The 12302-nt window shown below is 44.1% G+C and overlaps 2 protein-coding genes across 2 annotated transcripts in view; one reads left to right on the forward strand and one right to left on the reverse strand.

The window, feature by feature from the left end:
• The window catches only part of SEL1L3 (SEL1L family member 3), a 48433-nt gene extending 46053 nt beyond the window's left edge, over positions 1–2380 (reverse strand). Inside the window, exon 1 of the mRNA XM_033161047.1 lies at positions 1819–2380. Within this exon, the coding sequence (XP_033016938.1) occupies positions 1819–2089 (271 nt within the window). The 5' untranslated portion in view covers positions 2090–2380. The remainder of the gene's footprint in view (positions 1–1818) is intronic.
• A 5797-nt stretch (positions 2381–8177) lies between these two features.
• On the forward strand, positions 8178–10935 carry SMIM20 (small integral membrane protein 20). Its single transcript, XM_033161045.1, has 3 exons — positions 8178–8357; positions 9676–9732; positions 10725–10935. Exons 1-3 carry the CDS (start codon positions 8249–8251, stop codon positions 10760–10762), a joined length of 204 nt encoding a protein of 67 aa, XP_033016936.1. The 5' UTR covers positions 8178–8248; the 3' UTR covers positions 10763–10935.
• The last annotated feature ends 1367 nt before the right edge of the window (positions 10936–12302 follow it).

The raw sequence follows: 12302 nt of genomic DNA on the forward strand, positions 1-12302 counted from the left end.
CGGTACCTATTTATCTACTTGCACTCTGACGTGCTTTCGAACTGCTAAGTTGGCAGGAGCTGAGACCGAACAACAGGAGCTCACCCCGTCGGCAGGATTCGAACCGCCGACCTTCTGATCGGCAAGCCTTAGTCTCAGTGGTTTACACCACAGTGCCACCCACGTCCCAATACACCAGTAGCTGGACCTTATTAAAACAACTGTTCTGGCAATGAAGTGCTGAGGATGGGGGCAATAATGGCTGGACCATTGGAAAGCAGCAATGCCAACTTATTCAGAACATTGCACTGGTAGAATGATGTGGATGGGCCTTATTTGTTACCTACAAAACAGTATAATTGTATTGAATTGTTGCACAGCGCAGCGCTGGGCAGGGAAAAGCCACATCAGATAATCCTGCATTGCATTACAATGATATAATTATACATTGTTCATAAATCTTTGCTAATGAGATCACGCATGGCGGGCAGTTTAATAGGTTTGGCACCATGAGTTCAGCTTGGAACTTCACTCTAGGTGAGCTTTATGCACCATTCCAGTCACGTTATCTACAGGATCAAGGTTTCAATGTGAATTTTTGTTCTTGGTAGTGTTTACAAGTAGAGATGCACAAGATATCCTTCTGCTGTTTGCACACCAGTGTTTGTTCATGCTTCTTCTTGTCCTGCCACTTTCTACTGGGAAAGCCCCCCTGTTTACGTCTGAATCAGAACAAATGTCAATTGGTTTTTCCCAACATTTGTTCCGATTCAGCGGGAAACAGTGAGTTTTCCTGGGGAAACTGGCAAGACAAGCAAAAAACCTCTTGGAAGCAGAGGAACTCTTGAACCTGTGCTTTCTAGTGTGGAGGAGCTCTAAATGACACAGCTGCTTTCATATCCCTCTTACGGAGCCAGGATGAAGTTCCTTTTTAATTCTGCCTGCAGTTTCAAAAGAAGTCAGGATCTGAAACCAAGGTCTGATCTTAGCTTGTTCAAACAAACGATCATCTAAATAACCCACAGTTCCTTGAGTCTGGATGTTAACAGAGAACAGTGGTGTGTTTAAAAACGCAAATGGAAGCTTCCAATCTTCTCCTTGCAGACATGAAGGAGAGGAGAGGGACTTGGGAACCTAAAAGCTCATGCAAGATAATTTACATCACTTGGTTTGCCAATAAATCTGAAATGGCCCGTCGACTAATATACAATCTCTATGATATTGCAAGTGGGAGTTTATTCACGTACATGCCCTCGGCTTTAACCATTTCATGGGGGCAGGAGTGATACCTTCAGAAAACTGAGAAGGAGGAAGATCAGATACAGACGTACCTTGGAAGTCAAACGGAATCCATTCCGGAAGTCTGTTCGACTTCCAAAATGTTCAACTTCCAAGGCGCAGCTTCTGATCGGAAGCCCCGCCATACATTCAGCTTCCAAAAGAACATTCGAAAACCGGAACAATCACTTCCGGTTTTCAATCGTTTGGGAGCCAAAACTCTTGGCAACTAAGCCGTTCAAAAACCAAGGTACGACTGTAGTCTGTTAGGGCAATCTGTCGTCTTTCAACTCAGAGGCTTCCAGATGTCCCATCCCTCTAAGAAAAGCAGTAAGGAAAAGGCTCTCCAAATGCTCAGTTAAGGACCTTTGCGACACCATCAGCCAGTAGACAATCCTACTCCCTAAGCCCTCTCCTCGTATGCTTGAAAAACCCACATGCAAAATGTCAATCAAGTCCAGGCTGCAGATTTCAAAGATGTGCAACCGGGGTGAGCACCTTGAAAGTTGCAAATTCATTCACACAATGTGCTGTTCCGGTGCAGATAAGAAAAATACTTACCATTCTCATGGGGACACCAACGCATTGTGTTTCCCTGGAGCCTCCAGGTATATTCCAAGCTCCATTTCATACACACTCGGTGTTCTTTGTAGGGACGTTCGAAAGGTGGAACAGATTCCAGCAAAGTGTAGTCCTTTGCGATTGCCTGCAAGTAGCCTTCCTTTTGTTTACCACGGGGGATCCCTCTTGGTTTGTGAATAATCCATGCATATAGTATCACTGTGTGTACGATGACGGAGCGTCTGATGAAATAGTCATCTCTGAAAACCATGCTGTTTGGAAATTTCAAGTTCACGGTTCTGTTTCTAGTGGTGTGGAGACACTTGTCGTTCTCCCACCTCTCCTTATAGACGGACACGCCAGTTCTGAATTCCAGTGACGCTATGGCTTCTATAGTAACAGTGCAAGGTTCTGAGCATAAATAGTCAACGGAGATTTCAGTATCGTTGAGAACTCTTTTGTTCAAAACATTCAGATGAATGAAATCTTCATAAAATACACCAGATTTGGGCTGCGGAGTCACAGGTGTTGTCAGCAATGTCTCCTTTCCAAAACATGGCACACTTTTCTAAAAGGGGGGGGGGAGATGCCATACATTAACTTGTTTAATACTTAAGGGCAACTGATGCAAAAGTGAGCTTTAATTATCTTCATTAAGATTTTTCTCACTCAGAATTTTTGCAGAGTTGTAAACCAAACAGTTATTTGTGATAGGCTGTGTATAATAATCACTGTGGTAATTTCAACAGAAGATGTGAGCGGCTGAATTAATCTGAGATTAAATGAACAAGGTTTTAAATTATTATTATTCTTCAACCCCACTCCCACTGAACAGACAAGATGTTTATTAATTGTTTAGGGAAGTTTTTAATGTTTGATGTTGTATCCTGTTTTTAATATTCAGTTGGGAGCTGCCCAGAGTGGCTGGCGAAACCCAGCCAGATGGGTGGGGTATAAATATTAAATTATTATTATTATTATTATTATTATTATTATTATTATTATCTCTTTTAATTAAGAATATAAGAAGAGTCCTGCTGGATTCTGCCAAAGACCCACCTAGTCCACTGCTCTGTTATCATACTGGCCAAAAAGCTCAAAAGCAGGAGCTGATTTGGAAGGGGAAAGGAGGGATGCATAAAGACAGATGCCAAGAGAAAACACTACAACAGGGAAACATAAATATTTCTGGTAGTAAGAAGGTGTAAAGGAGAAGGAAATATCTATGGCTGCCAACTTGCATCACTGATGCCCTTCCTCAACAGCAGCCCAGCAGGCAGAAATGTAACAGGTGAAGCTCTTCATCACCACCACCATCGTGTCAAGAAAGTTTACATTTCTATCTGTAAAAAGCGCAGAAGCAAATTAGACTAAGAAAGAAGACAGCAACTGATACCACAGTAATGGTAAGCTGCAAACAGAGTTATTAGGTAGGATAAGCATTTATGAAAAGAGAAGAGTTGCACTCCTTGAAACTCCCTCTTCTCTCATGAATCCTTGTGATCCCAACTCCCAGCATTGCAGGAGGCACAGCTGTCAACTTTTCCCTTTTTAAAAGGGAAATTCCCTTATTCCGAATAGGATTCCTCGCAAGAAAAGGGGAAAGTTGACAGCTATGGCAGGAGGTTGAACTCGGGTCCCTTCCGACTTTATGATTCTATGATTCTATTCTCTTTTTCACTCCATGCCAGATTATCCCAGAGGAGTAGCTGTGAGATTGCGGCAGCAAGAGCAACAAAAGAGGCCTGTGGCACCGCAGAGGTTACCGATTTATGGTTGCTCCATAAGCTGACACCCCTCTGATATGGGCTCTTTTATCTCTCCACAAAGGACAAGCAAGCCACTTCACGCATGGCCAGAGAACAGAAGAGTCACTGGAAGGACAGATCCTGAAGCAGAGGCTCCAATACTTTGGCCACCTCACAAGAAGAGAAGACTCCCTGGAAAAGACCCTGATGTTGGGAAAGATGGAGGGCACAAGGAGAAGGGGATGACAGAGGACGAGATGGTTGGACAGTGTTCTCAAAGCCACTAACATGAGTTTGACCAAACTGCGGGAGGCAGTGGAAGACAGGAGTGCCTGGCATGCTCTGGTCCATGGGGTTGGACATGACTAAATAACAACAACTATATTGCTGTGCTATGGATTTTCTGGGGAAATGTACAATGAAATGTTGGTTTCAAAAAGGAGGAGGAGGGGAAGAAGAAGAAGAAGAAGAAGAAGAAGAAGAAGAAGAAGAAGAAGAAGAAGAAGAAGAAGAAGAAGAAGAAATACACACAACTTGCACATATAGAATAAGAGAACAAGAAGAATATACATTTAAAGAAGATTGGAAAAGTTTATTGAATATATGGGAAATAATTGTGTGCAGCTGAAACTGCTGGCAGCATTAAGATAAATTCAACAGCGTAAATAAGTTTTGATGGATGCAATAATGGAATACTGAATGGTATAGTCTTTGTAAAACATGTAGGAATTTCTGATACGCAGCGCTTTTTTTTTCCTTCAAAAAATGTTTAGGGGTACTCTCATTTTCCTACTCATATTGAAATACTGCCCCTCAATGAGGGCAAACTTAGATTCACAAAATGTTTAGGGGTATGTGTCCCTAGGCACTGAGATGTAAAATGAAGCATGGAAAGAGAAGAAGGGAAGTCATGGATATTTTAAGGGTGTAAAATGTGTATTATAGATTGTAAAACAGAAAATGTAATAAAAATTATAAAGAGGAGGAGGAGGAGGAGGAGGAGGAAATGAAGTGGGCGACAGGCACCCCAAACCGATGGCACAATAATTTTGGCGAAGGGCCACCCTCGGCCTCGGCAAAGCGGGTCTGCCCCCCTCTCCGCTAAGCGAGCACCCACCCGCCCGCCCACCCCACGTGGCAGGAGACCCGAGGAGCCAACTCACCAGGAGCAGCCAGAGGAGGCAGAGGCAGCCGGCAGCTGCCCGGAGGCGCAAGGTGCGCCCCGCGGTGCTCTCCATGGCTGCGCCCGCTTCTCCTCCTCCTCTTCCTCTGGGGTGACTTGGCCGAGCCGGGAAACCCTGTCCCGGAGCGAGAGATGGGGTTTGTGGCTGTGTTTGCGACACGGATCCGGCTTCCTGGCGGGCGATGCCTCCGGCTTGGAGGAGGAAGCAGGAGGAGCCAGCCGGGTGCGGCAGGTGCGCCTTGGGCTCGGCGCGCCACGGCGGCGAAAAGAAAACCCCGGTGGTGTCTCTGAGCGCGTGCAGAGCATTTTTTTCCCCGCAACCAGCTGTCAAGGGGCGACTGAGAATCGTTGCTAACTGGGCAGGGGATCCAAGGGTCATCTAGTCCAACCCTGCGCAATGCAGGAATCTCAACTAGATCATACATGGCAGGTGGCATAGGAGCCAACTTTTTCGGGCTGAGGTCCCTTCGCTCCCACAATAAAATATTCGAGGGGGCTGCCCCCCCCCTCCGAGTGCCATTCAAATGGTGCGCGCGCGCTGCGTCTTGTGATCGATTATGCGGGGAGAGGCTTACCTGCACCCCCAAAATATTTTAGTTCAAGTTGGCACCCCTGGCAGGTAGCCACCACCTCTCCTTCCATTGTATTAATGGGTTGGATCCCCTCCCCCTCCCCCCCAAACAAAGAACTCCCTGAGACATTAGAGGACCCCCTGTGACAAATCGATAAATGTTTTTCTGTGCCTCCTGCATTACTGTCGCGAATTATAGTCTGCCCAGTCCTGGTATTGCAGGGGGTTGGGCTAGATGACCCCTGGAGTCCCTTCGAAAGCAAAGGGTGTCGGTACGCCGATGGCAGCCCTTTCTAAGAAAGACACGCTCGGAGACGTTTAATAGAATGCTGAGCATCCTTAAGACCCGCTGGGCTGCCTCTCCTCAAGGGAGTGTGCCCAGGGATGGTCGTGCGGAAGACTGAAGATGCCTCTCCCAGCCGTTCAGAAAAGATTTTAAGTTTTTGAGAGATGCAGGTGAAGATCCTGAACCCCGAAGAGCTACAAAGGAGGGTTGTGGCTTTGCAGTGCTAAAACACCATGCTTTGGGGTGCAAAAAAGTCCCATGTTCGAAATCTGGCAGCTCCACTGGCAAGAATCAAAACAAAACAAAACAAAAAATTCCTTCCAGTAGCACCTTAGAGACCAACTAAGTTTGTTCTTGGTATGAGCTTTCGTGTGCATGCATGTAGGGAGGTATTTTTTACCTTTCCCTGCAATGTTTTTGCTGTTTAAATCATCACACACTCAGAGCTATGACCATAGCTGCGATAGAAACCATATGAGCAACTACTGTATATGTTTTCCCCTGCAAGGCAAATAGCAGCTGATATGGGGCATTTAATTAAGGGAAACAGTACAGAAGGGCTAAAGACCCTCATGGGCTCCTTAGTGATCCCTCTCTTGTGGTTTTTTTTTTTTTTTTTAATTAAAAGCAGGAGATCTTGTTCACATCAAACACTACAAGAAGTCTGATTTAGCTCTAAGTGTAAAGAATAATGTGCCATATTTCTGGATTTTCTTCTGTTTAGATTTGTCATCAAACTGCAGACAAGTGTCAAGCTAAAGTAGAAAATGCTTTTTAAAAAAGAATCACTCCCTTTCATGTGATGGGAAGCAGTAAAAGAGAAAAGATTTTCCCCTTGAAAAGATTTTATCCAGCCTCAGCTGACTTTATGAGAGGCTTGAACCGGTTGAGCAGGAAACAAAACCATATTCCACCACAGGAGCAATCTTCTCATATTCTTGGCCCCATGCCCTTCAAGCAGACCCCCCCCCCTGCAAAAACAGCCAATGTTGCAATTGTGCACCCTAAAATGTGCATTGCCACTATCCCTGCCCCACACACATTTAATATAGTAAAATTTAAAATGGGGGAGATAGCACAGAACAGTGACTTGTCAAAGTGTGTTCTGCCATACTCTGAGGCTCCTCAGAAGCTTATAGGTTGTGATGAAGAAGACAATGGCACACAAGGTTCACTGAAAGACAGCTTGCCTATCCATTTTCTCCTGCGATATGTGTGCTGGTGGCGGCTGTGTTCAGTAATGAGGGAAAACAGAAGGCAGATCAGGAAACCCTCGGAAACTGTTTAGCAACAGCAAGTCCCAGTTTTGTGCATCTTTCTGCCTCGGCACTCTTCTTCACCTGTAAAGTATTGCCAATATAATGTTATTCAAATCTACGGTGCAACCACATTGGGAACTCTGTGTACATTTCTGTGTCATCTCCCCTCAAAAAGCATAAATAAAGCAGAGTGGATAAAGGTCCAGAAAAGGGCAACCCAAATAAATGATCAAGGAGGTGGAGCGGCTCTCCTGTGGGGAAAAGTTGCAGCGTTTGGGACTTCTTAGTTTAAAAGGCAAGCAAGAGGTGTCATGATAGTTTATGAAATTATGCATAGCACGGAGAAAGTGGATGGAGAAGCCTTTTTCTTAGGGCACTTGCAATTATGTATTTTGTGGTTTTATATCTTGATTTTATTCTGTGAATCACCTTGAGACCCCTGGGTATAGGGCAGTATATAAATTCAATAAATAATAATAATAACACAGCATCTGTTCCCCTCATCCGCTGCCCTCCAGCAGGACAAGATCTGCCCTGAAAGCGAATCTCTGCCAACTGCAGAAACAAAACCTGGGGAACAACAGCCTGCAATCTGCTGGTCCCCCAGAGGAAACCTCCTGGTCCTTCCTTCCCCCTTTTCTTGGCTCAGGGAGTGCTCCCCCCCCCCCCAAAGCAAACAAACAAGTGCTTGATGTTTTAGAAATGGTTTTCAGTTGAAGACAGTGCCATTAGTTTTAGCAAGTTAGGGAAGGGCTTCTCCTGCGTGGATTTGTTTATCAAGGTGCTGGGAAAACTGAGCGTTCATTCTGTTTTGTTTGGATTGGACAGAAGAGCCTGCAGGATCAGGCCACAGGCCATTCAATGCAGGACAGCAGCTTCCCCTCCCGGGGGAGCAGCAAGCATTTATTTGCTCAGGGAGGAGAGCTGCTCCAACCTGTTGGCATCGCTTTCTACCAAGGGCAGAAAGAGCGAGGAGAGTCGACACAAGGGACACTTATGCATCGATTGTGGGGAGCCTGGCTGGATGCGCCCTTCAGAAATGTGCGCCCAGGGCAAATTTACTAATATGCATTAGTGAAGATGCCACATTTTTTTTTTCATTTCCTCCCCTGGAAATCTCACAAGAGTTGCATCCCCCAAAAGAGGATAATTTCCAAGGTCCCCTGCACGAGAGACCTGCAAGCTAAGGCAACTTTAGGTGGTAAGTCTGCACGTCGTTTCGCGGACTTGGGTTGTTTCCATCCGCCGCCGCTAGGGGGCAGTCAAGGGAACTCGTTGCTCCTCTGTTCCGAGTGAGTCCGCTCTTCGCCTCCGGAGGCGGAAGGAGTTTCCTCCGAGGGCGGAAGGGGAGAGAGATCGTGCTCGGCTCCGCGGCGTCTCCTCATGGCTCGCGTGCCACGCACGCTGCTGATCTTCGGCGGCTTCGTGGCCGTGCTGGGGGCGGCCTTCTACCCCATCTACTTTCGGCCCCTGATGCACCTCGAGGAGTACAGTAAGTCGAGCGGGGAGCGCGTTCTGCGCACGCGCGGCATTCTGCCGCTTGGCCGGAGCCCCGCCCCTGTTCGAAGCAGTAATAGTACACAGTTCAGGCTCTTTGGCCCATTTTTTCCCTTTTACTTTGTTATCTGATTTAAAAATATTTTCCCAGCATTTTCATTTACTATGGTACTAATGTTTCCTGCCCACCTTGATAAAAAATCCAGTATTTGTTGGTGCTTAAACCAGTAATTCTCAAGCTGTGTGCTGCAATAAATACCTTAAGAAATGAAAGATACTTGTGGGACCAAAATACCTACTTATAAAGGAGGCTGCATCCTTGAACGACTTACTGCTCTGCCCTTATCTCTTTCTCACCAGCTTCATTGGTTTAAAGTTATTCTACTGTGTCTGCCTGTGCGATAGGATCATTCCGTTACCCTGAACATGGAGCGAAATTACATGCCTTCGGAGGAGGCACATCTAAAACTTGTGGGGAGTCTATACAATACAGGTGAAACTTGAAAAATTAGAATTATCATGGAAAAGTCCGTTTATGTAAGCAATTGTTTTCATTAGCTACTGGAGTTTAATATATGAGATAGACTCATGACATGCAAAGTGAGATATGTCAAGTCTTTGCTTGTTATAATTGTGATGATTATGGCGTGCATCTGATGAAAACCCCAAAGTTGAGATTGTTAATTTGGGGTTCTTATCAGCTGTATGCCATAATCATCACAATTATAACAAATAAAGGCTTGACATATCTCGCTTGTCATGAGTCTATCTCAGTGTTTTTCAACCACTGTTCCGCGGCACACTAGTGTGCCGCGAGATGTTGCCTGGTGTGCCGTGGGAAAAATTGAAAAATTACTTTATATATAGTCAATATAGGCAGAGAGTTAAATTTTTTAACATTTTTTAACATTTTCTAAAGGTGGTGTGCCTCGTGATTTTTTTCATGAAACAAGTGTGCCTTTGCCCCAAAAAGGTTGAAAAACACTGGTCTATCTCATATATCAGTTTCACCTTTTAAGTTGAATTACTGAAAGAAATGAACCATTCCACGATATTGTAATTTTTCGAGTTTCACCTGTATACCTGGCTCCTCACTGCAGATAGTTGCCCTTCATCTTGTGCAGGATGAGGAGGAAGGGGATGGAAGGGCTGGGTATGGGGCAGTTATGAGTCAGAAAAGTGCCTCATATTTTCTTTTAGAGATAGCGATTAGGGTAGATGGGTGTTTTGAGCAGGCTGGTGTCCGTCATTTTCTTCCCACACTAAGGGATAAATGTACTTTATTACCTACTGTAATGTTTTGTGTTTACCAGAAAAGGAGCAAGCAATAAATCGAGCTGATGTTATACAAGAAGATGTTCAGCCTACAGGTATAGTTCTAAACGCTTAGTAGAGCTGTGTTTATGTAAATTATGTATATCTTAATACTGTACAGTATTCCAATTCCAAGGAAGTTGACATGCAAAGGAGTTAATTTAGGAATTCATCCAAATGACCTTTAGTACATTTCTAAAACAATTACTTAAACAAGTACAAGGTGAGCCTGTTTCATACAAAAAAAGAAGCAACTGGATATGAATGCTTCAGTACAAAGTATGCATGCTGTGATTCAAATAAAAGGGCATCTGTGTGTGTTTTTCACTCTGTTCCACCTTTCAGCTACAAGCAGAGGTTATTGCACAAAGATGGGACCATAGCTTTTAAGTATTTTGGTGAGAAGCAGAGTTATGGATAAACACAGATTCCCTTCATACAAGGTCCAGAACATTGTATTCTGTACTAATATAGTCATATGCCTGTGCAAGAAATTCTGTAAGAAATTACCTTTGATCTCAGAAGAACTGTTGAAAACATTGTTCTATCTTTCTTTCATATAATTCTGGTAATAAAGTCACTTTATCTGTTTGAATGAGTAATATTCCAACTGGTGTTCTCAGTTGCAACAACTCAGTCAAAAATATCCCTTTCTTGAGCAAGATGCTCAAGATGTTCAGATAAGGCAGATTATTGTGACTCATTTCAATCTGCATTCATGCCTAGTTTTGGCACAGAAAAAGTCTTGTTTGCCCTGATGGATGATTTGCATTAGGAGAAACATGGGGTGTGTAACCCTGCTGATTCTCCTTGAGCTCTCAGTGACTTGATAACATTTGTATGCTGTCCTATGCATGTGGGACCAAGAAGATCACATTCCATGTTTCAGAATCTATTCAGACATGGTCCTTGTCCAGTTGTTCAAGATATGTAATGTACTCGCATGTATAACTTCTTGCAGAGAAGCTAGGTTGTAGAGAATACGTACATTTATTGACATGACAACAGCCTTCTAAAATGCTTTTTATCTCTCCTGTTTTATCCAAAGGATTAAAAATATGGTCTGATCCATTTGGAAGAAAGTAAGGACTTCTTTGGGTGGGATCTCACCAATGAATGTATTTTTCCTTATTCCATCAGTGATGCTCCTAGTTCTTTGAGTCAACCAAGATCATGCAGAAAAAGGACTCCACACATGGAATTGTTTTATAATAACACTTTACATAAAGAGCAGTAGCAGCTGCTGACTCTCAAGATATAAAGCCCACTTCCCCCCCCCCCCCAGTGATGTAGTAGGAAACACTGCACTGAATGTTTTTTTATTAAGCAAATGGAATAATTGCCTTTTTCTTCATTGGAGGATTGAAGGAGAATTGCTTTGGTGAATGTAGTGTAGACATTACCAGAGTAGATTATGGAACTAATGAGGTGTGAGAGAGTTTTAAATTATGTACTGTACATTGATTGTAACATTTTGTGTTGAACTAAACTGTAGTGCTGCAGTTCAGTTTTCATGGATTTTGTTGTTGTTAAGAGAAAAACTCACATTTCAGATAACTTATTAATGTGTAAACATGCTGTTCAAAAGTAAAGATTTGAGTGCATTGACTTTATTTCTAGTATATAAATCTTTTGAATGACTTTACATAGCTTTTTGTCTTTTCCTGGAACTTCTGTAAGTAGTTCTTTTCATAGAAAGCCTGGCAATGCTTTAATATTTTTTTCTACTAACCTGGTTTCAATTTGAAACTGCAGAAATGGCCAACCACTGTCTCCTCAAAGGTCACTCTAGTGTCCAGACAGTGGTCCATATGACATAAATATATGTTGCTGCACAAGCTGACATCCAAATGGGTCACTTGGCACCTTGTAATAATATGGGCCTTGTCCCTATAAACCATATAAACCGACAAATGAGTAAACAGTTACATACAAAATTCAAATGAGATGCAGTATTGTTGGCAACTGAGTCTAGAGAGAGTGGAGTGCACCTCCAAGAGTGAAGTCAAACTGCTGTCAAACCTCCCTGGGTCGCAAGCCTGAGTCGTGTGTATGGAGGTCCTGGGCTGCCTGGAAAACAAGACTCGCTGCCTCACTGGTGTGGTCCAAAGGAAAGCAGAGAAATCCGCTTGGCACAGCTTGGCTGCAGGAGCTGCCAGAAGGAGGTGTACAAGGTGCCATCCAACCATCTTAGGGACTCCACTCCGGATTTGTGTAGGGTTTACTCCTGAGCCTTTTCTTCTCTTGAAGATATCCCACAAGCAGCAAAGGTTTAGGATCAGAATTTTCCTTCTAGATGAGCAACTTTCCTGGGTTGACCAGCTCCATCTGCCCCTTACTTCCCTCTACAGCACATGTAGAAACCATGTTATTGACCGTTGGACCTACTATTGGTCTTGTCCGCTCAATCTGCCAGAGCCTGTCTTCGCATGCAGGGGGAGTCCCTAACACTGAGGGTTTGAGACCTATCGGCTACTCTCACCTGGTTTAGCCACCCAGTCGAAGCCATTTCCTAGGGCGTGGCCACTGTTTCATGCTGACAGCTTCTAGGAGCCACAGGTGAGAGCCGAGTGCAGGGTGGGGACCAAAGGTGGACAAACTACCCTAGAAGGAGTATGATTTGTCT

The sequence above is a fragment of the Lacerta agilis genome, chromosome 9 (assembly GCF_009819535.1).
Source record: "Lacerta agilis isolate rLacAgi1 chromosome 9, rLacAgi1.pri, whole genome shotgun sequence".
NCBI classification, from domain to species: Eukaryota; Metazoa; Chordata; class Lepidosauria; order Squamata; family Lacertidae; genus Lacerta; species Lacerta agilis.